Source organism: Xiphias gladius, chromosome 10 (assembly GCF_016859285.1).
Source record: "Xiphias gladius isolate SHS-SW01 ecotype Sanya breed wild chromosome 10, ASM1685928v1, whole genome shotgun sequence".
NCBI lineage: Eukaryota > Metazoa > Chordata > Actinopteri > Istiophoriformes > Xiphiidae > Xiphias > Xiphias gladius.
This window is the reverse complement of record NC_053409.1, coordinates 18,706,356-18,731,975: the sequence shown is the minus strand read 5'-3', so window position 1 is coordinate 18,731,975 and position 25,620 is coordinate 18,706,356. Positions and strand designations below refer to the sequence as shown.

Below are 25,620 nucleotides of genomic sequence, written 5' to 3'. Positions count from 1 at the left end.
GAATCAACACCTCTCAGAAACAGTTGCAACAAAAACTGAACATTTTAACCTTCATGAAGGAGGATTTACTGCGGGACTGCTGCATTAGATTGCATTAGTTTTAGCTAGGTGTACCTAATAAACTGGTAACTGAGTGTACATACATGCAAGGTGACCAGATAAATCTGAGGGGTCGTGAGATCATTAGCAGCAAAGAATAAAAAAGAAGGAAAAACTCAAATTTATCTTGCAAATTTGCCACACAAATTTCTATTCATTTTTTTGGGCAACTTAACCTCCTTCAGCTTCAAACAATTATTTAAATAAAACTGTCTCTTTAGTGTAACTGCTAACGATTTATCGCCAATAGGCCCCAAGACACCGCTCTTTTGTAGTGGGTCACAAGCAAAAAAGGTTGGGAACCACTGGTATAATATATAACAGTGTGCTGTATTTTATAAGCTTGTCATATGTTCTTCTATGTAGAATCATAATCTAAAAAGTAGCAAGTGAACTGTCATATAAATGTAGTGGATTGAAAAGTACAATGTTTCTCTTTCAAATGTAGTGGAGCAGAGGTGTAAAGTAACATCTAATGGAAATACTCAAGTACAAGTATGAGTAGTTAAAAATGTAGTAAGTAGAGGACTGGACATCATGTTTGTGAGGTTTCATGCTACCCAGCTCAGTTCTGTTTCTCCTTCTCGCTGAGCTGTGCCTCAGTCCTCTCCCTTTTCGGCCAGTTGTCATACCATTCTCAGTCCTCCACTCAAACAAAGACACTCCACTCTTTCTCGCCGTCTCGCTGCCTCCTTTCCTTCCTCATTCGTTTTGTAAACGTGAACGAGACCCAACACGTCACCTTGCCCATTCAGCCTCGCTTCCTGCTCTCACACTCTCTTCCCTTCGCTCCAACACTCAGTGCTGTTCCAAAGATTGTGGCCCCGGATGGATTAGTTAGGTCTGTGTGAGTTTTTCCTTATTTGTTGTTCAGTTGTTTATTTCTATGCATAATGGAGGCTAAGCTTTACTTGATGTGCAGCTGTTACCCAGTACCATTTTGTGCTAACGTGTAATGCTTTTGACTAGTATTGTGAAATAGAAAAAAAAAAAACAGGAAGAGTTGAACCAGTGATTGAGCATGCAACAGACTTGCTCTGTGTCTTGAATGCTTTGGAATTTGTGCATCTAATCCCGACTCTGCAGGTGTACGTGTGTGTAGATGTGTGACAGCGGAGTGTGTGAGGACAAGCCCCCCGCCCCCCCTGTCAGGATGAGCAGCCAAGGAGGAGGAGCCAAGGACCCCCAGTCAGCCAATCCCAGCTCTCGGCCGCTGCCCTCTGTGCCAGAGGAGAGGAAGTCCAGAAACAAGATCATCTCCATGTTTGCCTCTGAGAAAGGTGAGGGATTTGGAGAATACACACATATGCACAGGCACATGTACAGTAAAAGACCATGTGCATGGCAATGGATGACCGACACATTGACCCTTGACCTCTACCTGAAGGAGGCAGGAAGAAGGACCGGGACAAGGACAGACCTGAGATATCCTCCCCGTCGGACTTTGAACACACCATCCATGTGGGCTTTGATGCTGTCACTGGAGAGTTCACTGTAAGTATCTCACCATAATACTGCTTAACGTGCTTGTTTATATTTGGGACATTTAACAGACCTTGATTGGGTTGCACCAGCTATTCATAAATCCATGCCTTACCACTTGCCATGTTCAAACAAATGATTTACTAAATTGTGTTTTGCCATTTAAAAAAACACAGAAGTTAAAAAATATTGGAAATATTGGAACACACACTTATTTGATTCCTTGACAAGAGTTACATGAGAAGGTGGATATCTCTCCCATGTTTGTATACTTGATATGTAGCTGGAGCGATAATCAGTTGCATGGCAACATCTAGAGCTCTGTACAATCAAAAGCAATCAACTATGTAAATAGGAAGTTAATGTAGCGTCACAAAGAATAGTTATAGGCGGCCAATCAATGTGATAAACCAAACTGTTAATCCGCTGTAAATGTAGGTTGGACTTTGTTTTATGTTGTTTTGTTTTATGCATATATGGAGAAATATGTGTGTTTGAGAGTTAGCAGTGTTCATGCAGTGTAGTATGAGTGGGAAATATCTATTCATGCAAACTTAGCTGAATTTGCTTATCAAGTCTTACGTTTTATTCATAATATTTAGTCCTTTGAGGGACAGTATGTTGTGATATTGTTGTGAAACGTGATTGTAAAACTTCCCAGTTTACATCATTATTGAACAGTATGTTATTTAACAGCATTGCATATGATCTCTTTTACTCTTCTACTAAACTATTAAAATACTATTACTGTAGTACTGACAGATACTTGGTTTAAATATTTATTGATAACTAATTTCTACATAAGAACTAGTTTGTGTGGCGGGGATTATTGGATGGACTCCCAGATCCGAGAGCTACCAGCTAGGTGATTAAAGTTGACACCTGGCTACAGGAGCTCACCATGTCATTTGGATGCGTGATCTGTGTTCACAGTGCTTTATTTTTGTTTTATGGGTGGATCTGTGTAAATGTCTTTCAAAGCGCATGCCTGTGTGTTTGTCCAGGGCATGCCAGAGCAGTGGGCCCGTCTCCTTCAAACCTCAAACATCAGTAAATCAGAACAGAAACAGAATCCTCAGGCCGTCCTCGACATTCTCAAGTTTTATGACTCCACCAGTGGAAAACAGAAATACCTCAGTTTTTCCGCCTCGGGTCAGTTTTCTTTTGCTCAACAGATAAATAAAAGTCCAATGTTGTAACTGTACAGACTCACTCCTCTGTCCTTACACTTTCTCTTGCATTATATTGTCTCTTTCAGATAAAGACTCACAATCGGTGAGTAGTTCCATTCGTTACTTCCACTCTCACTCATAACCTTACATTGAATACATTCAGAGAATTTTATTCTGTTTTATCTGCATATGTTTGCCGATGCAGCTGGGCAAGCAGGGTACGGTGAGCTCCCCATCAGGTGGCAAGGATGGCGACGATGATGACGATGACGATACACCACCTCCAGTTGTGGCCCCACGGCCAGAACACACAAAATCAGTGAGATTGTGATGTTTGTTTGGTTCTGTTGTAACTTGGAAGTCCAAGAAAGCAGGACTACAGAAGACACTGTTATCTTGTACAATATTTATTCAAGTAGAAAATATCAAACAAATGCACTACGGTGGTGTCACCGACTTTAACATTTTATTTTAGTCATTTAGTCTGATGCCGTTACCCAGAGTCAATTTTAGTCTTTATTACAGTAAAGTAAGCTGAATATCCAATTGCCAAAAAATGCAAGCAGCTTGAAATAAGAAGAGAAAGGGCCAAGGTCAGTATTCGTGAAATGTTTCTTTCCCGCGTTGTGCCAGGTGTACACAAGGTCAGTGATAGATCCTCTCCCAGCTCCAGAGGGAGACACCTCTAAGGCAGCTGACAAACAGAAAAAGAAGGGAGGCAAAATGACTGATGAGGAGATCATGGAGAAACTAAGTATATAAACCGCACGCAGATACACACTGAAAATGACACATTGCAGGTAGTGCCACATCTATTTTTGGCTCCAGGAGAGCTGACTTAACATTTTTTTTGTGACCATTAGGAACTATTGTCAGTATTGGAGATCCTAAGAAGAAGTACACTCGCTATGAGAAGATCGGCCAGGGGTGAGTCAGAAGTCAGGATAATGTGAACACCAAAACTTGGCAGGAATTTGACGGAGGCTGTTTAGCAGGTTGCTTGTCCAAACTGACCAAAAGGGGAAGGTTAAGCAACCGCGAATTGTGTAAAAAGGACAAATGGATAAAAATAGCAATAGTACGAGAAAAATAAGGAAAGGCCTTTTATTTCACCTCTCACTGTTGTTCCACTTTCAGTGCGTCTGGTACAGTTTACACAGCCATAGATGTTGCCACAGGACAAGAGGTAAGATCACTATCCTCTGTCTCTGCCACTAGAAAAATTAAACCAGTTGCTGAACCACCCGCATAGTTTTCATTTACACATTTTGCACTATTCTGTACACCCAGACCCTAAAGACAGCAAGCTTTCTCGGGAAATGAGAACAGATATTGGCGAGAATTCCTGGGGAATAGCAGGACCTCAGTTCCTGGCATTCAACCTATTATCAGAGGAATACGCATTTTCCCCGTGCAAATAAATCTCTATGCAAAACGCATGTTTAAGAACCTATCGATCTTTGTTTTGTCTATTTGGCAACTTTTACATCTTCCAATTTCAACAGTCCAAATTTCAGGCAGTCAGAAATATACCAACATCATACACAAGTAGCATTGTATATTAATTAGTTGTACCTTGCAATTACCCAGATACAGTATATTTGTGTGTATCTGTGGTACCGCATTTACAGGATGCTGTTTTTGACAGGTGGCCATCAAACAGATCAACTTGCAGAAGCAGCCGAAGAAAGAGCTAATTATCAACGAGATCCTGGTCATGAAGGAGCTGAAGAACCCCAACATTGTCAATTTCTTAGATAGGTAACACTGACCCAACACATACTGTACAGACAAACGTACAGCACACGTGTAATAATGTGTACTGAGTGTGAGCCCACTGCCTTGTGAATCTGGTTGTGTTTTGTGTGCATTTTTAGTTTCCTTGTAGGAGATGAGCTTTTTGTGGTGATGGAGTACCTGGCTGGTGGCTCCCTAACCGATGTTGTGACGGAGACGTGCATGGACGATGCTCAGATCGCCGCCGTCTGCAGAGAGGTTAGGGTTCTTCTCAGACAGCTGAGCTCACAAAAGTTATCAGTGGAAAACCTGTCAAGGCACACGTGGTGCATAATTCAAGATATCCACTGACAGGCTCCGTAGATACAGACATTGTCACTACAATATTACCAGTAAACCACTTTTGCTTAATGCTCTCATATCCGTCTGTGGCTCATTTATAGGCCAGTGCCTGTATGTATCAAGCGTCTCAGAGTAATGAAACCAGTCTCAACTGGCCATAAATGCTCAGTGACCAATTTGCGGTCCTACTTTTAGCACTGGGAGTAAAAACATCTTGTCGACTTTTTAAACTTAGGAAATAACTTTCTACCTCAACAAATGTTTAGTAGGCCTCCAGAGGTGTTCCACTCTGAGGTATTTTTAGCACTTCCAAGGTCAACACTCAGTGCAATTTCTAAGAGTGATTCTAAGGGGCTTGATGAATATGGGCCAGAATGAAAGGCTGAGTGACCATTCATGAGTGAATGAGCGTCCAGGATGCTTGCTGGAAGAAGTTAACACAATTTTTGAATGGTAGTCCACAGTCGCAGTCTAGAGTATTTGCGGGCTTTTAAAATAATAATACTAGCATTATTGTACTTCCTTGTTATTCTGAACAGATTTCGTGAAAAAACCTCTCAGAACATGAAGCTCTCATTTCTTTGAATTCACCAAAAAAACACGAAAATATTCAAATCTGTACATTTTCTTCTTTTCAATATTTGTCTGTGATGTTTATGTACACAGTGCATTACGGTTTGGACATTTTGGGATGCTAACCGTTCTCCCCCACTGCGTTCAGGTCCTACAGGCTCTGGAGTTTCTTCACGCCAACCAGGTCATCCACAGAGACATCAAGAGTGACAATGTGCTGCTGGGGATGGACGGATCAGTCAAACTCAGTGAGTGAGAGCGCACGCAAACATGCAAAGATCCACAGACGCATACTGTACATATCTGACTGAATAGCACACTGTTTGAGTTTTGCGTGTGGTAAGGACCATGAATAACATGATCTCAACCCATATTTTGTCTGTCTTTGCAGCTGACTTCGGCTTCTGTGCCCAGATCACTCCAGAGCAGAGCAAACGCAGCACCATGGTGGGGACACCATACTGGATGGCTCCAGAGGTGGTTACTAGGAAAGCCTACGGACCCAAAGTGGACATTTGGTCTTTGGGGATTATGGCCATAGAGATGGTGGAGGGAGAGCCTCCATATCTCAACGAGAACCCTCTCAGGGTGAGTATGTGCTGGGAGGAAGAATGGGCAGACAAGTAACCATTATTTTCAGTATCATAGATGAATATTTTTTTCAATTGATCTTTTAGTTCATAAAATTTCATGAAGATTTTGGAAAATGTCCATCCCCATTTCCTGGAGCCCAAGGCAGCATCTTCAAGTTGCTTGTTTTGTCTGACCAGCAGTCTAAACCCCGAAGATATTTAATATAAAACAATATGAAAAAGAACAACACCAGAAACTAGTAGTATCTGAGATGCTGGAACCGGCCAGTGTTTGCCATATTGGCTTGATAAATGACAATTGATAAATCAACTGTTTTACTTCATATTTCAGTAAAATATAAACATGTACGTGTGGCCATCTTGTACAAGATGAATCACAGTGACTTTGGTGATCCCCTGACATTCCCTCTATTCCCTACCACAACGAGGCCAAAATTTCAGTTCTTCAGTTTATGACAAAATAACTGCAAAACTAATGACATTCCCATGAGCTCTTAGTCTTGTTTCAGTTTTACAACTATGACCAATAAGTATCTCATTTGATTATTACTATTACATCATTATTGAAATATCTATAAAATGATTCATGTCGGAAATGCTAAACAGGTAATTGAATCGAAGACTAGCACTGTGAAGAAACTGAATTAATGTTGGAAGGCCTTAAGATTATATTATGCTGCTTTTCTTACCATGCTCTTGTGCTGGTCTTAGGCATTGTATTTAATTGCCACCAATGGGACTCCTGAGCTGCAGAGTCCGGAGAAGCTGTCTCCTGTCTTCAGATCCTTCCTGTCCCGCTGTCTGGAGATGGACGTGGAGAAGCGAGGATCAGGCAGAGAACTGCTACAGGTAGAACAGGCCTATGTGCTCATACTGCCTCAACCTATCCATTTATCTCTGTCAGAAACTTCCTGCACATTAGGGATGCAACTAACGATCATTTTCATTATTGATCAATCCGCTGTTTGTTTCTCGATTAATCATTTAATCATTTTGTTTGAGAAATTTCAGAAAAATAGTGAAAAATGCCCATTACTATTACTTAGACAAAGAATATCAGCAAATCCATGCATTTAAAAAGGTGACACCAAAGATTCTTGACATTTGTGAGTGACTCAAATTGTTACAATTATTAAAATAGTTGCAGGTAAACTTTCCATTGATTAATTGACGATTTAATTGAGTACTCTTTTCAGGTCTGCTTGTAATACCCAATTTACATTTCATCACCTCATGCGTCTTGGGCCGAGCAGATAGCTATATGATAATGAAAAAGCAAAAGGTAAATGCAGCCAAGAAGCATTATAGACAGGTGTACATCAGATCGCTCAACACCGCCTCAGGAGAGGCATATATTTGCCTTATTAAGGTGCACCTGGATTTTATCCAGATACGGGTTTAAATGGGGCCTGAATGCCTCTGCTCCTACCTATGACCCTGTTTTCTTTTTATTTAAATCAAGTAATATTTGGAATAAGAAACATAGGGCTATACTCATTTAACCCTAGGCAAGAAAGCAAATAAGAGATTTCAGTCTATTTTTTAAGTAATTTAATTTATCTATTTACCATCTACCATCTAAAAAATGTTAGAAAATGGTGGAAAAAGGCCATTGCAATTTCATTCTAACGCAGATATACGCCTTCAAATTGTTTGCTGTGTGCGACCAACAGTCCAAAAACCAAAGATATTAAATTTATCTTCACAACTAACCAGAGGATGTTTGGAATTTATGCTTGTAAAATCACACACGTTTAGAGGTATAAAGTTATTTTTCTTTTACTCTATATAGGTAACTAATGTGCACATATTTGCCAGAGGTTGATCCTGAAAATTCAGTTAACTCTTCAACTTGTGATATTTCATGTGTGCACTCCTTTGTCTGTCTCTCTTTAGCATCCATTCCTGAAGCTGGCCAAGCCTCTGTCCAGCCTCACCCCGCTCATCCTGGCAGCCAAGGAGGCCATGAGGAGCAACCGCTAAATCCCAGTCTCTAAAGACTATAAGACCTGACGCCAATGACATCCAAACAAGCCAGCATCTTCTCCTGGTCTACGTATGATGATCATCAGCGACCTGCTAGTGTTTGTGTTTTTTCAAAGGTTCATAAATTGCATCTCCTCTCTTGCCAGTGTTTCTGTCCTGAAGCCATATTTATCTTACCTTTTGTGCCTTGTTCCAAAGCTGCATACAACCGTAGCGTGTTCTCTCTTTGGTGCAGCCATAGCACGTGTGTGCTGTTGATGTTGACACTGGTTTTTTTATACATATCAGGAATGCGAGACTATTGTTGCAAAGGTTCAAGACTCTTTGCACACCAAGGCCACATTCACAAAGGATCTTATCTTACCACTGGGAGTCCTCCTAAAAGGCGCTAAAAGTTCCTAGCTCAAGTTTCCTCTTAAGACCCGTTTACAAAGCTTAGGAGAGCTGCCTTTACTGTGGAAATGAGGAACTCCTTAGAGGAAGAGCAAGGGGCAGGGGGGGGACCTGTTGCTATGGATGACATCAGTGCTTTGTCCCAATTCCATACTACATACTAATTATAAGCAGCTTGTGAATATGTTGTGTGTTCATACTGAAGCAGTGCCAAAATAAACTAAACTATGCTCAAACAGTCAGTATGCTGACTGAAAAAAAACAATTCTTGATTTCTCAGTGTGATGAGAAATCAAGAATTGGTGAAAACAGCTCCAGAAACAACTTTAGAAAACAGGAAATAACTATTCCGTTTTTTGCTTTCTCTTTGTGAAGGTTAATTGGAGGCGGTATGTCATGCATGCTATCTGATTGACATAATAATTTCTTGTTATTATACAACAGTTAAGTATGTTGATTTCTCATGTACTAACTGCAAAAACAGTGTACTATAATATTTAGTATGCACTGTATAGCGTCAGTGTGTAGTTTGAAATTGGGACATTGGAGCTTAAGTTTCATGAATGAACTGAATCCTTAGATTGTTTGGTTGACAGGTGACCGGTCAGTGTCAGCTAAATGAAATATACTGTCAATATCCAGGAACATTAGAAACAAATGAACAACAAATGAAAATATAGATAGACAGAGAGATAGATACTCTTTATTTACTTAATGCTTATTTAATGTATTCTTCATTAAATGTTGAACAGTAAGATCTGTTCGGTTCTTCAGCACTGCATCTGACTTGTTTTGATTTGTTGCTGAGCTGACTGGATCTTTATTAACTTGCCAGCCATCAATATAGGCTTTTATAAGTTCATTATTGTGTTTTTTGCTGCATTACTTTAAGCAGGTCGTGACCCATGCGTCCTCTGGACTGCCTCTGCCTTCTCACAGACGTAGGAACTAGGTTTGAGCACTGAATTGCTCTGTGAATTACTCTTAGACTTAAACAAAGATGTTGGGGTCTTAAAGTTTGGACTGACACAGCCCTTCATTTCCTTTCCTTTCCTTTAGAGTTTCCTCTAACTCGACCAGTTAGAAGCTACATTTAGCCTTAGAATTAGGACTGCAACTAACAATTATTTTCATTATCGATAAACGTGACAATTTTTTTCTCAATTAATAGTGGTCTATAAAATGACTGTTCTATACTTTACTATTTTATTTGATTTTATTTTACGACCATGTCATCAAATTACTTGTTTCGTCTGACCAACAGTCCAGAATCAAAACATTTTCAGTTTATTATCACATGAGATTGCGTTTCCCGAACTTGTTACCTCTTAAAAAAAAAAAGCAGTGTCTAATTGCAGTCAGAAGTCTATAAATTACCAATTTTGACCTCTAATCTTCACTTCATGTTATCTCATTTGAATACGTTTTTGAGGCCCAGAGAGGTAAAACTATACAAGCTTTTCAAAAAAAAAAAGCAAACATCGGAGATAAGAATTACAGTTTCAATTGATCGATTGTCAAAATATTTGCTAGATAACTTCCTGTCGATCGACTAATCGTTTAATCGACCAATTAACTCTACTTGGGATTGTTTGTGAATAAGTACATCTTTGAATAAATCTTTTTAATTTTTTTTAAAATACCAGATTAAAAACTTTTATGAAATGAGCGAACGTGTTCATCACGAGGATTCTAGAATTTCGGTGTGTGGAGAGACCGGAACCTTTGCAACTGGTTTCCATGGCTGCTGTTACCGTGGTTACAGGTGCGCGTCCTGACGGCATCCATTTGTCTTGAAAGTGGCCCGGAAAACGACAGTGTACTAAAACCGTGCTGTACTATGGCCCAGCGTGGGACAGTGCAGTCTTTGTGCAGTGGAAAAGCAGTACCAGTGTCCTTGTCTGACCCCGTATCTCACTGAAAATTAAACCATTCCAGTAAAGGGGTGGGATTCAAGTTTTTTTCAGTCTGTTTTTGTACATGAAACTCTCTATTATTTTCTAATGGTTGATAATAAAATGTCCAGATTTTGTGTGTTCAGAGTTTCATCGTTCTGGTGGCAGTTGAGGGTGTCACCAGACACCAAAATACACACTATCATTAACTTGACTCAGACTTCATGCACCTCTGCTGTCAGACTCTCTCTGCAGTCTCTTCTATAAACTATGCAAACCCATCTGAACACTCTAATGTTTACTGCATAAAAAAATGCCTTGAATGCTCAGGTGTACTGTACCTGACACATTTCCCTCAATATAATGTTTTGTGTAGATGTTCTGTTTGTCTTTATCTCTGCCTTTTGGAATTGATGTTTTACTGTCAGTGTGTTGGTGTGAGTACAACACAAATACTGTATGAAATTGTCTGTTGAACTGGAGGAAGACTTTGCATTTTTTTGTATATTATATATTGGTAATGTCCTGTATTTTTTAACGGCTTTTAAAAAGTATGTATATCATTGTTTTATATTTGTAACTAACAAAACAGAAGACAATTTTGTTTTTGTTTTGTTTTTTTTCCTGCAGGTTTTTTGTTTACCAACTCATCCTTAGTTCCCTGAACTGTGCAATTTTTAACTCCAAACCATAAAATGTATTGATAAGCCTGAGAAACCCAAACCAGACCTGTGTCAATCAGTATTGCTTAGAGTACCAGATGAGTTCGGTTTATACCTCATTTTACAGCAAGTTTAGACAATCACAGGAAAAAATGTTTAATTAATGTACCTTTGACAGATGCATGATGCAGTGACCCATATGGTACTCAACAGCTTGACACAAACACTGAGTACTTGCTACTACTGTTAAAAGGCCGGACTACACCATTATGTGGCATGTGACCAGAGCGCATTCCACCTCTACATGTAATCTGAATGATTGAAGAGTTTAAAAGGAATGCGTTATTGTTCATCATGAAACCACCGACTTCTGGCATTGGATCAAATCCATACAGTATGTAAATTATTAATAAAGGTGGACCAAAATAGACTTGTGTTTGGATTACTGGGCCTGCTGGACACAGGGCCCCCAGGTGGTCAGGGGCACCCTTGGCCAGAGCCTCTGTTTGAAGTGATTGCTATCATTTCTTGTTGGAAAATCAATCAAACAACTACAGAGAAAGGCAAACTGTCCACCAAAAGGATGCAGAATTGATGACAAAGAGGCACAAAATTACACAGATACAAAACAACTTCAAAGAGACACAAATCAACCACACAGTCTGGGGACATTACTCCTATATAAGAAGGACCGGGGGGGCTTTCCTAATGTCTGTGTCCAGGCGCCTCAATCCATCCATGAAGTGCATGATTCAAAGTAATTTACATTCTCCTGTTTTGGCACAAGAGGGGAGTATTGGTCTTTATTTTGCAGAAACGCAGGCAGTTCTCACACGCGCAAGTGTCTTCACCCTCCGGCGACATAATTCGAACATCTGTTCTGCTCAATTGCAGATCAGCTGCTTCTAAGGCATCAATTCTTCTGCTAGGAATTAAATAATTGTATTTTTTTTTCTTATACAGACATACAGTACATCCATAATAAAGATGTGACTGGTTTCCCTGCTGATTCTGTCCATTCACATTCAGGTTGAGACAGTGATTTGATTCATTTGTCTGTGTAACGAATGCGCTAACCAGTCTTGCTATGACAACTGATGCAGAGTTTTGTGTTGGAACTGTCCTTCATATAAGATACAGTATTGCATACAGCACAATGGCAAGGTTTTATTTTTTTGCAGGGTTGAAAGCCAATCCAGCGGTGACTCTGACATGCGCCGATGTTGCACCCAAAGCACAACCCACAACTTACAGAAACTTGCATGTTCATCTCCAGTCAAAGGGGAAGTGAAACTCAGATTTTCATGTGCCCGACAGTCAGGTTTTGTTCCCTTTTACAGCTCCAGATGGTCAATTATGCTCACAGTCTTCCTCATTTAGAAAAAGAATAAGGCTGGTTCAGATAAGAAACGAATGCAAAATACTTTTACAGCCTTTCTCTTCAACAAAACATAATTTACACTATACTGAAGTACTGTATATGCATGTAGACAATTGTACATTTATGCTATCATGAGCTTTTGCCAGAGCAACAACATATCACACCGAGGAAAAACGGGTTTGCATCACTGCCTCTCTTATGTCCTCATGTCAGTTTTCAATTATCCTAATAAATGTACCACCTGGATCCAGTTTATCAGGATGACAAATTATGAAACATTTTTGAATTAAAAAAAAACCCCAAAAGGAATCAAATGTAGTACCAGCAGGGGAAATATACACCTGTTAATGAGACTTAGCCATGTGGAACAAGAAAGATGTAAAAGGAGAACATTTTGCAGAGAATAGCATTAAGTTAAAGTTTTCTAGAAAGACTTTAAATGGTCAAATGATTCAGAAGGAGATGAACTCTGCGTTTTCTGTTTCACATGAACAGGTGTGTGTTTGCCTTCTTTAATGTATTTTGCATGACTTTTATGCATCACTGCTCCTCAGGGTTTAAGTTCTTCTGTCACAGAGAGTCTGAACTGTTTTCATGCGCTCACACTGAAAACTGCATCAGGATGATGTCTCCATTAACTCTGATTGTGGTGTTGGGTTTTCTGAGTCAGGGTGAGAGATTTTGGTGCAAATCTAATCTGTGCTATTCCCTTTTTTATTTTGGCTGCTTCTCCAAAGTTTTTCTCACTGTTTTTTTTTTTTTCAAAAACATTTCTTCTCACAGACTAAATTTCATTTCTCATTTCAGAATCTTCTGCCAACAATTTTCTGACTCAGACTGACAAATCCAAGTCTGTTAGTCTTGGTGGGTCTGTGACCATCAGCGCCACAGGGAGTTCAGATATTGATGATGATCTCAGTTGGTACCTTCAGAAACCTGGACAGGCTCCAAAACTTCTTATATACACTGCATCAACTCGACCTTCAGGAACTCCGTCTCGATTCAGTGGCAGTAGATCTGGTTCTAGCTACACTTTAACCATCAGTGGTGTTCAGGCTGAAGATGCTGGAGATTACTACTGTCTTGGTGACCATGGTGGTGGACTGCTCACACAGTGATTTAGAGCCGTACAAAAACCTCCTTCAGTCTGACTGAAGTGAAAACCGCCTGCTGCAGGTGCAGAGGGTTGGTGAAGATACTGTGAGGAGGAAAACTGGTCCAGTGAACACAACACAAGGGTCATCAAGCAGAACCACAACAGATATAAATAAAACTGAAACAACCTCACAGTTTCTAACATGCAGCTTTGACTTAAATGTACCTAATTGAATCTGTTGTTAGAATATATTCACTGATAGAAACAGATATACAACAGTATTTCGACACAGTTTTATATTTAGCAGCATGAATAGTTACATGTTTTTAAATATACAACAGGTTACAAAAGAAAAATATTCTGTATGTGTGTACGGTGCATTCAGAAAATATTCCCAACCCATCACTTTTCTACATTTTGTAATGTTGCAGCCTTACGCTAAAATTCTTTAAATTAATTTTTCCCCTCATCAATCCACATTCAATACCCCAAAATGACAAAGTGAAAGTAGAATTTTATACATTTTTGCAAATTTATGAAAAAGGAAAAAGTATTCAGATCCTTTCCCATGACACTTGAAATTTAGCTCTGGTGCCTCCCATTTCTCTTTATCATCTCGGAGATGTTTCTGCTCCTTGATTGACATCCACCTGTGGTAAATTCAACTGATTGGACATGTTTTGGAAAGGCACACACCTGTCTATATAAGCTCTCACAGCTGACAATGCATGTCAGAGCAAAAACGAAGCCATGAGGTTGACGGAACGGCCTGCAGAGCGCAGAGACAGGACCGTGTCAAGGCACAGCTCTGGGGAAGGCTATGGAAATTTTCAAAAAGTAAACCAACATTGGTTTGAGATCCAACATCCATAATGCTCCTTTTCTGCAGATTGTAGTAGGTCTGTCAACAGAAATTTAAAAACAAATATACATTACATTTCGCTCATCCATTGACAATGATAGTGAGGAGAGAAATGCCGTGATAGAATTTGGCATTATGTGATATTGAGCGTAGATTCAAGAGGGGGAAAACTCATTTTAACTAATATAACATAGGGCTGCAAGATTACAAAATGTGAAAAAGTGAAGGGTTCTGTATGTTTATACTCAATACTGTATTCTTTTACAGTGAGGAGAAACTTGAAAGATGATATATTGCAAAATAAACACAAAGACAGAGACTTATTATCAGCTGTAATTTTATTTTATAGTTAAAAATTTTGAACGACACTAAAATAATCACTATGAAGCAGGTCATGAGTAAGATTAGTTACTGAAAGCTGCATGCACATTAAAACAGAGTCATGAGTTTGCAGAAATATCTGAAGAGAGGAGATCTGCAGCGTCATCGAGATCTCTATCAAAGAAGCAGCATCACTTCCAGACAGGAAGTGTGTCTGAAGCTCTACTCTTAGCAGCGGTCAGGGTCCAGGGTTTGAATGACAGGGCTCTGTCCATTCAGACTGGCCTCACAGCTCACTGAGCCCGCCCTCCTCCACTGGTCTGCAGTGAGGCTCAGGGTGCTGGTCCAGCTGTAGCGGCCGTCATTCCCCAGGTCCTCGGGGCTGTTTGAGACCCCCGAGGAGCTGCTGCTGCCCCCCACCTTCCAGCCCAGCCTCCAGGCCGAGGGGAAGCCCCCGCTGGCCATACACACCAGTGTGGCACTGCCCTGCTGCAGCTGCTCTCTGGGGGGGGGGAGGACGGTCAGGGTGGGCCGCACCACACCCACTGGAGGGGGGGGGACAAAAGAATGACAATGAAGGCTTGGTAGTAAAGAAACATGACATACTGGTCATTTCTTGTATTTTATCAAATAAAACAGAAGAACTTGTTCTACTGTTGCGCTCATAAACCACTCAGCATCAGACCATCAGCCACATGGTTCAATGGAAATGCAACTAAAAAGGTTCATTGATAATAATTATCGATGACATCTTCATATCTGTTTCAAAGTGAGTGACAGTGAATAACTCGTCCCTGTGATGATTTTCTTCTCTTAAAACTAAGAGAGCTGAACAGTTCAAACTTTGCCATCTGTCTCTTTCACATCCTGTTCACTTCATGTAAAATGAACGAACCGTGAACAAGAAGCTGAGCTGCATTTACTGATGAAATCATGTTTGTGTTTAACCGGAATCCACATCACATTTTTATTCACTATTGTTTTGTTTTTTTCAAAATGAATAAATGAAAATTTTTTGAAGACTCAAAAATGATCTTGACATAATTTTACCATCAAACATTTTTAAGGACACAATAATTCAAAGCTACCATACAGACTGAAAATTAGAAAATAAATGAGTAATTTTGGGTTTTATTATCAACAATACTGAATGAATAATAATTTCTGCAAAGTTTCTTCTCAGATTGTGAAATCAGTTTTGCATGATTAACAGCAAAAACAATCAAAAACAGTAAAAAAAAATGAATACAATCAAAGCCTCATTTAATATTTGATAAAAGTTATAAATGGTATATTGAAAATTTGAAATCTCTTGTACTTACAGTCAATGAGGAGTTTGGTTCCTCCACCGAAAGTGTACCACAGTGATACAAACTCATTAAGTGGCCGTACAAAAACCTCCTGCACTGTGAACAAGCATCTATCTAATGAAAACAATCTCTCCTTATTCTGCTAACACACAAAAAGTATACTTATTTTTATCTACAAAGTGTTTTTAAGGATATGGATGGAAATTAATGTATAAACTAAGTTTATTTCTTTACTTTTGCTTTACTTTCCTACACCAGATATAGAAGCCGTAACAGTCTCCTTGTATTGAAGTCAGATTTTTCGCTATTTTATATCAGTTGATAAATGGTTAAAGGAAAACGATGCATTAAAAAAAAAAAGATTTACAGACTTCAAGCAGAATCTAAAATGATTGTTTTGTCCCAGTAAACATTGTAAGTAAATTAATGGCAGATAAACATCGTACCAACCACAGTGGACACAAACTTATCCTTAAACCCTCAACTGCATTTTTAATGTAAATATTTTCTTCTGTTCCACTCAGATCATATTTAGTGTAAATCCAGACAGTATTTCTCCTGATGTTGTGTCCCACGTTGCCTTCAGTCTATTGAGAGCAGAGAAATCATTTCCATAGAGAGGAGGCTTTGCATCATCAGCTGATCCTCCAGTGAACTGAGAAGGTTTATAGTCCTGTGAGTTCAACACTGCGGGACTCAGATCAGTCAGTCAACCCAGCAGAGACCACAACCACCATGACTCTCATCACCATCCTCACCTGGACGCTGGCCTGCTGCTGTTTTACATGTTCATTCACTCGGCAACATTTCAAACATGATGTGCTGCTTCTTCTCTCATTTCTTTCTGCTGATAAATGAATGATTTCTTTCCGTCTGCAGGATGCAGTGGTCAGGTGACGGTGACTCAGCCTCCAGTAGTGACAACTACTCCAGGATCCTCTGTCACTCTCACCTGTAAAACCAGCCAAGCTGTTTACAGAGATAGTGCTGGTGAATACATGTTCTGGTACCAACAGAAATCAGGACAACCTCCAAAGCTCCTAATAAAATATGTGAGCACACGTGAATCAGGAACACCAGCTCGGTTTACTGGCAGTGGAAGCAGCTCTGACTTCTCTTTGACCATCAGTGGAGTTCAGACTGAAGACGTAGCAGTTTACTACTGTCAGAGTTACCACAGTGGTAGAGTGTTGACACGGTGATTTGTAGTCGTACAATAACCTCCCTCAGTCAGACTGCAGAGACACTGAGCTGTTACAGCAGGAAGAAGCTCTGACACAGACCACCGAACACAGAGCTGACAGTAACCTCACCAAGCACAAACTAAAAAATATTAACAATTTACAATTGAGCATTTTCTGCCACTTTTTGTTTCTAATCCATTACATTTAATTGACAGCTATTCTACTTTTTACTGTACTATATCTGTTTGTCAGCTGTATTTATGTGTTACTTTATCAATGAAGATTTTACATACAACACATCAGTTTATAAGATATGATGTATTGTTTTAGATCAAAGTACAACATTAAAGTGCTGCTTATCCAGTAATCCATCAGCACTAATGGACAATTAACATAATATATAATCATATAATACAGACAGGGGTCATTCTGGTACCTCATGAGTACTTTTACTTTACAAACTTTAAGTACATTTTACTGACAATCCCTGCTGTTTTACTTTGGTTAGGATTTGAATGCAGTACTTTTACTTGCAACGGAGTATCTGTTTTATATATATATATATATATATATAGAGTGGTACTGCTTTTACTCAAGTAATGGAACTGACTACTTCCTCCACCACTGATCATGCACCTGCTGCCTTGCTCCAGACCTGGATCAAGATCTTCAGTTCTCTTTTTGCGGTCATTTTTGCTTAATTTGGCAAGAGGGCAGTATTGACCAGATGTCGGATTCGCAAAAACATCGACGGTATCACTACCAACATGCACAAGCACATCCAGTAGGCGCAGGTGAGTGTTAACCCCCTGTGTTGAATAATCATGCACAGGATGCGAGGTCTTTTTTGTTTGATTTTATTGATTTTATTAATTTTTTTTTTTATAACTTTTTTATCGATTAACCGGTTAGCTGGTGACACTGCATCCTTTCCTCCTTTAACCGTCCCTGTGACCTGCTTGTTTTAATTTGCTGCTCTGTGTGAAACACTTTGTCCCACGCGTTTCGAAAAAAAAAGGGCTCCATAAATAAAGATTATTATCGTAATTATTATGATTGTGCGGGGTCCATTCTTCCTCCTCCGAGTCCCATGACCGTGAGGCTCGCAGCGCTGAATCCAACTCTTACACCCGGAGAGAGCGTGCTCCTCAAGGCCGAGGCTGCTGTGTCGCACCGTCTCCTCGAGCCGCAGAGATATTTCCTCGTTTTCGGCGAAGCTGCTCGTTGGCCATTGCGGAAGGAAAATTGCACAAAAAAAAAAAAAAGAGAGAGAGAGAGAAAGAACAAACAAGAAATGTTCACGTGCCTCCAGCTCTCTCTTTCTCTCTGTCCATCAAATAGATTGTGTTTTCTTTACATAATGGTTTGGTTCAGTTGGGCCGTGACTGTGCCCCCTTCACGTCGACGCATCTCCAGGTTGCGTCGATTCTTCCGCGCTCGTTCCCTCACTGGTCTCGAGGTCCGACGATGAGTGATCAGAGAAGAGAAGCTTTCAGAACAGCACTTCAGTTGGTGTGTCAACTTCTGTGGGTAGGTGACACTCAGTTAGTGTCGTTGTTGTATTTCCAGCATCGCGTATTCTTCTTTTACTCTGCCACAAAAAAAAAAATGCCAATAATAATCTTTTTATTAATTATACATTAGGTTACAATTTATGCCAATTCTTTATATTATACATATACATAACTGAAAATAATGTAAAAACAGAGCTACATATAGAAGAAATCACATTTAATCGTTGTGTGTGAATTAATTTTTTATAATATTCGTGCTTGAGTCTCACAGGTCATATGACACAAAACTGCGAGTGTGCGCCTTTTTTTTTTTTCCTTTTTTTGAGGACGTTCAGTACGAACACTGCAGGACGCACAGACCTAATTTTTTGATTCTCTCATTTTTGGCAGTCACTGTAAAAAAATAACAGGGCACACACACACACACACACACACACACACACACACAGCTTGTGGGATGTAGAAGGGATCAACTTTCTCCTGGCTGTTTGGAGAATTAATGTTGGACCCTCAGTTTTAAATCATTACCATTTTTTTTTTCATAATATTCTGGACAAATTCTTAAGCTTACAATGTCCCTCACTCTGATGGGAGTCTACCTTTTAATTGGTTGATTTTCCCATGACGTGCACAACCATGATCTGTTCCAAGAGACCTTAAATGTTGCCCTTAAAGCACAAGCTTCTATTTTGACTCGTGAACAATCACTCTACAAGTTGGATTAGTCTGATGGCATTATTTTCAGGAGAAATTTAAGTTGCGAGGTAAATGAATCGACTGTGCGCCAACATAGAACAAACACTCTAATATGTCCAGAACAGATGTGGGAGTGGCCTACAGAAAATTGGTTTGTAATCAGAAGTTTGCTGGTTCAATTCCCAGGAAAGTGAAAGGGCAGCTGTTGCTCCTCCCTAATCACCACCTCTCAGGTGTCCCTGAGCAAGGCCCCTCAACCCCCAGCTACAACTGCTTAGCGGCCAGCAGATCAGACTCTGGGTTGTAACTGGCAGCTCGTTCTCAGTGAAACTTCCCCGGATAACTGGAGTGTATTTTAAAGGAATACTTCAAAACTTTGGGAAGTCAGCTTGCTTTCTCGCCAAGTGTTCGATGAGAAAAACAGATAACACGCGAAGCTTAGCTCAGAATAATGGGTAGTCCTTGAGAGCTCGCAGGTGTTGATATTTCAAAGCCAAGTAGATTCTTGGTCTCAGTGGCTACAGATACAGTGCACACTGTCTGTGGAGTTATATCGAGAAAAAAATACATCAGTCTTTTTTTTTTTTTAACTTTACCAGGTGGTGGGGTTGGTGGTGGGCTTGAGTGGAGTCTATCTACTGATGGAGTACAGGCAGAGCAGCTGTTTTTTTTCTCACATCTACATCACCATGCCTGCTATCCTCGCCCTGGCCAGCGCTGCTCTCCTATTGGCCAGCGGGTGCCTGGGCTCGTGGCTGAGCATCAGGGATTCCACCTTTCTGCAGGGACTGGTAAAGTCGTGTGTGTGTGTGTGTGTGTGTGTGTGTGTGTGTGTGTGTGTGTGTGTGTGTGTGTGTGTACGAATGCAGGTATCTGTGTGTCTAACAGTGTTTGGACTGTACATAATAAAAGTGTGTCCTTCTCCAGTTTGTTTATCTACTAGTTGTGGTCTTTTGTCTGGAAAGTATGGCCTCAGCGCTGGCTTATTTCCACTCTACAAAGGTATAACAGTTACACCACAATTCATGTGCACTGGACTGGAGTTATTAGATTGCTAGTTAGCAGGTTATTCTAGTACAGAAAATTCATGTTCATGTTCCTTTTTGTCTTTTGCCCTTTTGTTTAGCTGTATTCAGAGATAGCTTCCCTCAGTGGAGTGTTTCAGAATTACACAGGCAGCAGCCAGGACTCAAGCTCTCAAGCTGTGGATACTACACAAAAGCAGGTGTGTGTTCAGCCATTCCTCAATTGAACCGAGTTATGTAGGCACCCACGTACCCCAAGCGCATTCGTGCAAGATGTGTGCACGGCATTTCAAAAAGTCCACAACACATTATCATCACCCGAAGCAACAGCACATGAAAGACATAAAGTAGCAGGGGCATGAAAACAAGAAGCGACAACTATAGCTGAGGGTGGAAGCCCCGTGGGTTGCACTTCCTGTAATGGCCACGAGATGCTCATTTAAAAGAGGAAACCCCCCAGTTTCTCTTGGTCGCCATTTGGAAATGTATTTTTCCGTTAAAGTAGCAGAAAATTGAAATACTCGCGTGACATACAAGCACCTCAGTTAGTACTTAAGTATAGTGCTTGAGTAAATTTACTTACTTACATTCCAGTAATGTAATAGAGAGTCTTTATCTTAAGGGTAAACATATGTCCACAAAGACCCTATGTCTTTATAATAGTCATTATTTATTAATGCTGATGTGCATTAATTGTATCACTGTATTCAGAGCTTCTTGCACCAAAACTTGGGAAAATAAATAAATAAATAAATACGCTCATGTTTCTACGGACATAGATGATGATGCTGGCCGTGATCGCCACGTATAAATAGGATGCTTGTCATACTAGCCGTCGCTTACGGCCATACCACCCTGAACACGCCCGATCTCGTCTGATCTCGGAAGCTAAGCAGGGTCGGGCCTGGTCAGTACTTGGATGGGAGACCGCCTGGGAATACCAGGTGCTGTAAGCTTTTGCGCTTCTCTTTACAAAACCAGCAGGGGGCGCTGCTGCTGCTGCTGCTTCAGAGGAGACAAGGCTTCCAGGAGTCTGTCCGCAAAAATGATGAAATCACTTCAAATACTGATGCCTTTCTAAATCTTTGTCCAAAAAAAGTGAGGGTAAAGTAAACACACAAACCCTTGGGCCTCATTATTTTCACAAAACTGGAAAGGCACCACATTTCATTGTCGTTATGTGATGTTTCTTGAGCCTTCTGAGAAGCAAATTTGACTTGTTTTAAGTTGAAGTAACAATTCCTTAGCATGCGGGAAATGTGCTGAAAAGACGACACTGACTGTATATTACCAAAGCTATTCCGTCTGGCTGCTGTTTTTCAGATCTCTGTCTCCTCTGACGGAGGGGGCAGGGCGGCAGCAGCAACAGCGCCCCCTGTCGGTTGTAACGGGAGAAGTGGGGGGGGAAAAAAAGCTTACAGCACCTGGTATTCCCAGGCGGTCTCCCATCCAAGTACTGACCAGGCCCGACCCTGCTTAGCTTCCGAGATCGGACGAGATCGGGCGTGTTCAGGGTGGTATGGCCGTAAGCGACAATGCAGTCGACACACTGGCGTTTTATAGGTCATATAACGTTATGTACTCATATTTGTACATATAAGTGTAGATCCTGAGCCTTTATAATAGATCCCGAGCCTTTATAATAGACTGTGGTCGAACTGTCATCTCGACAATATTCTACATTATGTTATCGGATTTGTCAACTCTGATGCCTTAAAAGCAGCTTTTTTTATGGTGAAGCTACTTTTGCTAACTTTATATCCTGTTAGGTCATTTAATCTGTAAATCAGTAGTAGTGTCATATGTAGTTGAGAACAAACTACAGTATTTGTCTCTGACATGTAGTGGAGGAGAAGTTCAAGAGCACGGATCAGTTTCTGAAAAAGCCACAGGCCGAAGGGCTGAGGGGTCAGGGGGTCGCTGGGCTTTACCTGGAAAAATATCACTGAAAGAAACGACCACAAAGAGACTCAAAATTATTACAAAGAGACAAAAACTATATAAAGAGATGTAAAGCCATCAGAAAGAGACTCAAAACCACCACAAACAACCTCTCTTTCAGTCTGGGGAATCATGCTTCTGTATGGGAGGGGTGGGGCCCTTTCCTTGTCTTTGCCTGGGGGCCTGTTGTCTCATAATCAATCCATGACCAAGAAGTTATTTAGGCTTACAGTGAAGAGTAGTGTGTTTGGGAGGTATTTGTCTTGATTTATAGTTGGCCCTCACTCGCTCCATCTCATCTCCACAAAACCCAAACCTCAGGCCTCAGATCATCCATGCATGACTTCATGGTGCCATCACAGATGCTTTGTCTACAGGAGAAAAAACAAAACCAAAATCCTGCCCACAATAACTCTCATGTTTCCTGAAGATCTATTTTTAAGATTTCCAGGGTTTTTATATTGATTAATAGTGACTGGCATTTTGTGTGTTGATCCCTGTTAGTTGCAGTGTTGTGGTGTCCATAACTACAGGGACTGGCTTCAAACCTCCTGGTTTAACCAAACTGGAGGACGCTATGTTCCTCACAGCTGCTGCAACTCTACTTTCACCTCCTGCAAAGGCACTTTGGACCAGCCATGGCAGCTTTACACACAGGTAGACGTCAAGATAAAATCACGACTCGTAAACAACAAAAACGTTTCAGCGTGAATGTCTGATTGGGCCCCTCTGTTTCTCAATCTCTTCAGGGCTGCCAGGTGAAGCTGGAGATGGCTTTACAGTTTGTGCTGAGTTTTATCATCTGGAGCTCCCCAGTGGTTTTTCTGGTGGAGGTGCGAAACACTTCATATTTATTCTGTATACACTTGATATGCACACTAACTGAAAAATGAAATACAGATACTGAGGAACTTTTGCTATCATTAGATCAGTAGTTACTGCTGCAATAGTTTATTTATTTTTTATTTTATTTTGACCAAGCTGTGTACACATTATCATCTTTTAAATTTGTTGTGGAACATATTAGAAAACAGTGGCCTATTTACACATCCGGCAGATACAGAGCTACATTAGCATTAATTTGTCATGGTTCTGACCACCCAGTGACTCAAGTCCAATATTCATCCTCCTTTTAGCTCTCTTTGGGTCTCCACCAACTCTTGAGGGAAATATTTGGCTCCTGAGCTACTAAATTCTCCACTGTATTCCTCACCTAGTCACTAACTGTGTCTAATGATTATTTTCCTTATTGATGAATCTGATGATTAATAATTTCTCAAGTAATCCTTTGGTCAATAAAATGTCAGAAAACAATGAAAATGCCAATCACAATTTTTTATAGCCGTTAACCACATATCAAAATGGCTTGTTTTGTCCAACAAACAGCCCAAAACCTCACAGGGGAATAAGAAAAACAGTAAATATTCATATTTGAGAAGCTTGAACCATTTTTTTGGACAATTAAAACAATTATCATAATTGTTGCCAAATAATCTTCAGTTGATCAGCTAATAAATTATTTTACCATTAATTTCTCCTCATGCAGTGTACTCCTTCTGAGTTCTTTCACTGGAAACAGCTCCTTGCTGCTTGAAACAAGGCTAATGCGAGCAGTGCGAATGAACCAAAACAGTAAAAGGATGGGCCATAAAACCAAAACAATGAGATGAAAGATGCTAAAAAAAAAAGCCATAGAGCTAAGACAAACTGTAGAGTCAGGCAATAATTCCCTATATAATGTTCGCTTCAAGTGACTTCTTTCACATTAAACATAGAGTACATGAAATAAAAACAATTACTATTACAGCTGTAAGCAAGATGTGAAAAACAGAGAAGATCTGAAAGTAAGTCCAGGGCACTTTTTAGAAAAACGATACCACAATATATAGAGTTACAGTATATGAAAAATTTGTACCAAGTTTTATCCAACAAAACATACACATTCTAAACATCTTACAGACCATTATGCCATTAATTTTAGGCCACTTTATATATATATATATTTATATATAATTGGGTAATACTTTGCTGGGTAAACATTTTGACTCTATTCAAATGAGATTCAAACACTGCAGACATGAAATCCCTTCATGGACTGCTGGTAGTCACAGTGCTTTTCATTAAAAATCAGTATTGGGTAAGAATTTTTGAAGAACTGTACTGCTTCAGTATCGTGGTGTTTAATTATTCCAATGAAAATGTGTCTGTTAAGTTTCAGAAGTTAATTATTGTTTCATTTGACCAGAATCCTCGTCTCGTGTCTTTTCTCTTACCCTCTAGCTTGGTGTGTTTCTGACAGTGGCGCAGCTGATGAGGGACCAACCACTCAGGGAATATCACGTACTGGACAAAAACTGAAGACACTGTGACAGATGGGACAGCCCTGTACTGGGCACAGATATTATAATATAATAGTATGTCATAGTATATTGTGTAAATGGGTGTCAAATTATTATGGTGACTGTTGTTAGAATGATTTTTCCTGATCTGCAGACACTCTTGTGACCTCTCACCTGTGCCACCACTGCTAATTAATACAGGTTTACTCCAGTGCACTACAAAACATGCAACATACAAGAGGTGAAATATATTATGCATGTAATGCAGTTGTGTTGTGGATTACTGGATTGCCTGACAACAAAGAGATGGTAGTGGTTTAAGGAAAGCTGTTTATTGCTCTGTATATATACTGCTGCACCATTCAGTCTATGTAATTTTAGGCTCAACAATGTAGTATGACACCGTGGAGTGGTAATAAAAGGACAAGGAATTCTTAGTGATGTATCACATCTTCAGTTTTTGTGAATGTGAGTTGTTGCCAACCATCCTTTTTTTGCCTACACATGCCTGGCGCGCTTTCATATCTTCTAGTATACCAGTGTTAAACAAATCAATGTGATATAATGACTTGTGGTTAGCTGTATCGGGTTATATTGTGTACTTTGTTGTATTTCTCTGAAATTGCCACAGGGACATTTCTGAGGGGGACAATACTAAAACTAAATCTAATTTGCTTGCACTAAGTTATTACACATGCATTGCACTACATCATGTCCTTATATTTACAACATTTTTGTCTAGTTCTATGTATATGCCACCTATTGCTGGTATCAGCACAGGCAGGGAGGACCCAAATACAGACTCACAGGCAGGCAGATGAACAAACAGGCAGATGGGTTGAGGAGCAGGTAGGCAAACAAGCAGGTACATGCAACAAGGTAACAAAATCACTGAAAGTAACACAGGGGAAACACTAGGTTGGAAAAACAGGAACATGAGCAGACTATCCGACGAGGAACAAAGGAAGGGAATATATATATATATATATATATATATATATATATATGGTATATACA

At 40.0% G+C, this 25,620-nt stretch overlaps 2 protein-coding genes, 2 non-coding genes and 1 gene segment (V, D, J or C); 3 read left to right on the top strand and 2 right to left on the bottom strand.

The window, feature by feature from the left end:
• The window catches only part of LOC120795156 (serine/threonine-protein kinase PAK 2-like), a 16,894-nt gene extending 7,029 nt beyond the window's left edge, over positions 1–9,865 (top strand). For 4 of the 6 annotated variants that reach the window (XM_040136774.1, XM_040136771.1, XM_040136770.1 and 1 more), the window contains 14 exons: positions 1,186–1,379; positions 1,487–1,593; positions 2,586–2,733; positions 2,840–2,856; positions 2,959–3,072; positions 3,387–3,507; positions 3,617–3,680; positions 3,891–3,939; positions 4,402–4,514; positions 4,631–4,748; positions 5,554–5,653; positions 5,797–5,993; positions 6,710–6,847; positions 7,895–9,865. In XM_040136774.1, the coding sequence (XP_039992708.1) occupies positions 1,202–1,379; positions 1,487–1,593; positions 2,586–2,733; positions 2,840–2,856; positions 2,959–3,072; positions 3,387–3,507; positions 3,617–3,680; positions 3,891–3,939; positions 4,402–4,514; positions 4,631–4,748; positions 5,554–5,653; positions 5,797–5,993; positions 6,710–6,847; positions 7,895–7,981 (1,551 nt within the window). In that variant the 5' untranslated portion in view covers positions 1,186–1,201 and the 3' untranslated portion in view covers positions 7,982–9,865. Of the gene's footprint in view, positions 1–841; positions 941–1,185; positions 1,380–1,486; positions 1,594–2,585; positions 2,734–2,839; positions 2,857–2,958; positions 3,073–3,386; positions 3,508–3,616; positions 3,681–3,890; positions 3,940–4,401; positions 4,515–4,630; positions 4,749–5,553; positions 5,654–5,796; positions 5,994–6,709; positions 6,848–7,894 lie in introns of those variants that run through there. The other 2 variants (XM_040136772.1, XM_040136775.1) reach the window with 2 other exon arrangements.
• A 4,745-nt stretch (positions 9,866–14,610) lies between these two features.
• LOC120795282 overlaps positions 14,611–25,620 on the bottom strand; it is a 36,872-nt gene continuing 25,862 nt past the window's right edge. The window contains 2 exon segments of the V gene segment in view: positions 14,611–15,139; positions 15,917–15,951. Of these exon segments, the coding sequence occupies positions 14,823–15,139; positions 15,917–15,951 (352 nt within the window).
• tspan37 (tetraspanin 37) lies at positions 17,736–25,173 on the top strand. 3 transcript variants are annotated; one of them, XM_040137074.1, is made up of 7 exons: positions 17,736–17,882; positions 19,898–20,089; positions 20,226–20,300; positions 20,425–20,523; positions 22,769–22,921; positions 23,014–23,097; positions 24,545–25,172. In XM_040137074.1, the coding sequence occupies exons 2-7, from the start codon at positions 19,940–19,942 to the stop codon at positions 24,620–24,622; spliced, it is 639 nt and encodes a 212-aa protein (XP_039993008.1). In that variant the 5' UTR covers positions 17,736–17,882; positions 19,898–19,939; the 3' UTR covers positions 24,623–25,172. The 3 variants fall into 3 exon arrangements, with proteins under 3 accessions (XP_039993008.1, XP_039993006.1, XP_039993007.1); XM_040137072.1 differs by lacking the exon at positions 17,736–17,882 and adding an exon at positions 18,389–18,618 and having other exon boundaries at positions 24,545–25,173; XM_040137073.1 differs by lacking the exons at positions 17,736–17,882; positions 20,226–20,300 and adding an exon at positions 18,389–18,618 and having other exon boundaries at positions 24,545–25,173.
• LOC120795976 lies at positions 21,161–21,279 on the top strand. Its single transcript, XR_005708307.1, has one exon. It is a non-coding gene; the product is annotated as a 5S ribosomal RNA (ribosomal RNA).
• LOC120795964 lies at positions 21,736–21,854 on the bottom strand. The gene has a single exon (XR_005708299.1). It is a non-coding gene; the product is annotated as a 5S ribosomal RNA (ribosomal RNA).

What these genes read in the sequence shown, in the direction of transcription:
- tspan37 (XM_040137072.1), top strand. Translation starts at nt 18,556, where the DNA reads ATGAGTGATCAGAGAAGAGAAGCTTTCAGAACAGCACTTCAGTTGGTG. An exon ending in CATGGCAGCTTTACACACAG is followed by an intron (nt 22,922 to 23,013) that starts GTAGACGTCAAG and finishes CAATCTCTTCAG; the next exon opens with GGCTGCCAGGTGAAGCTGGA. An exon ending in CAGTGGTTTTTCTGGTGGAG is followed by an intron (nt 23,098 to 24,544) that starts GTGCGAAACACT and finishes CTTACCCTCTAG; the next exon opens with CTTGGTGTGTTTCTGACAGT.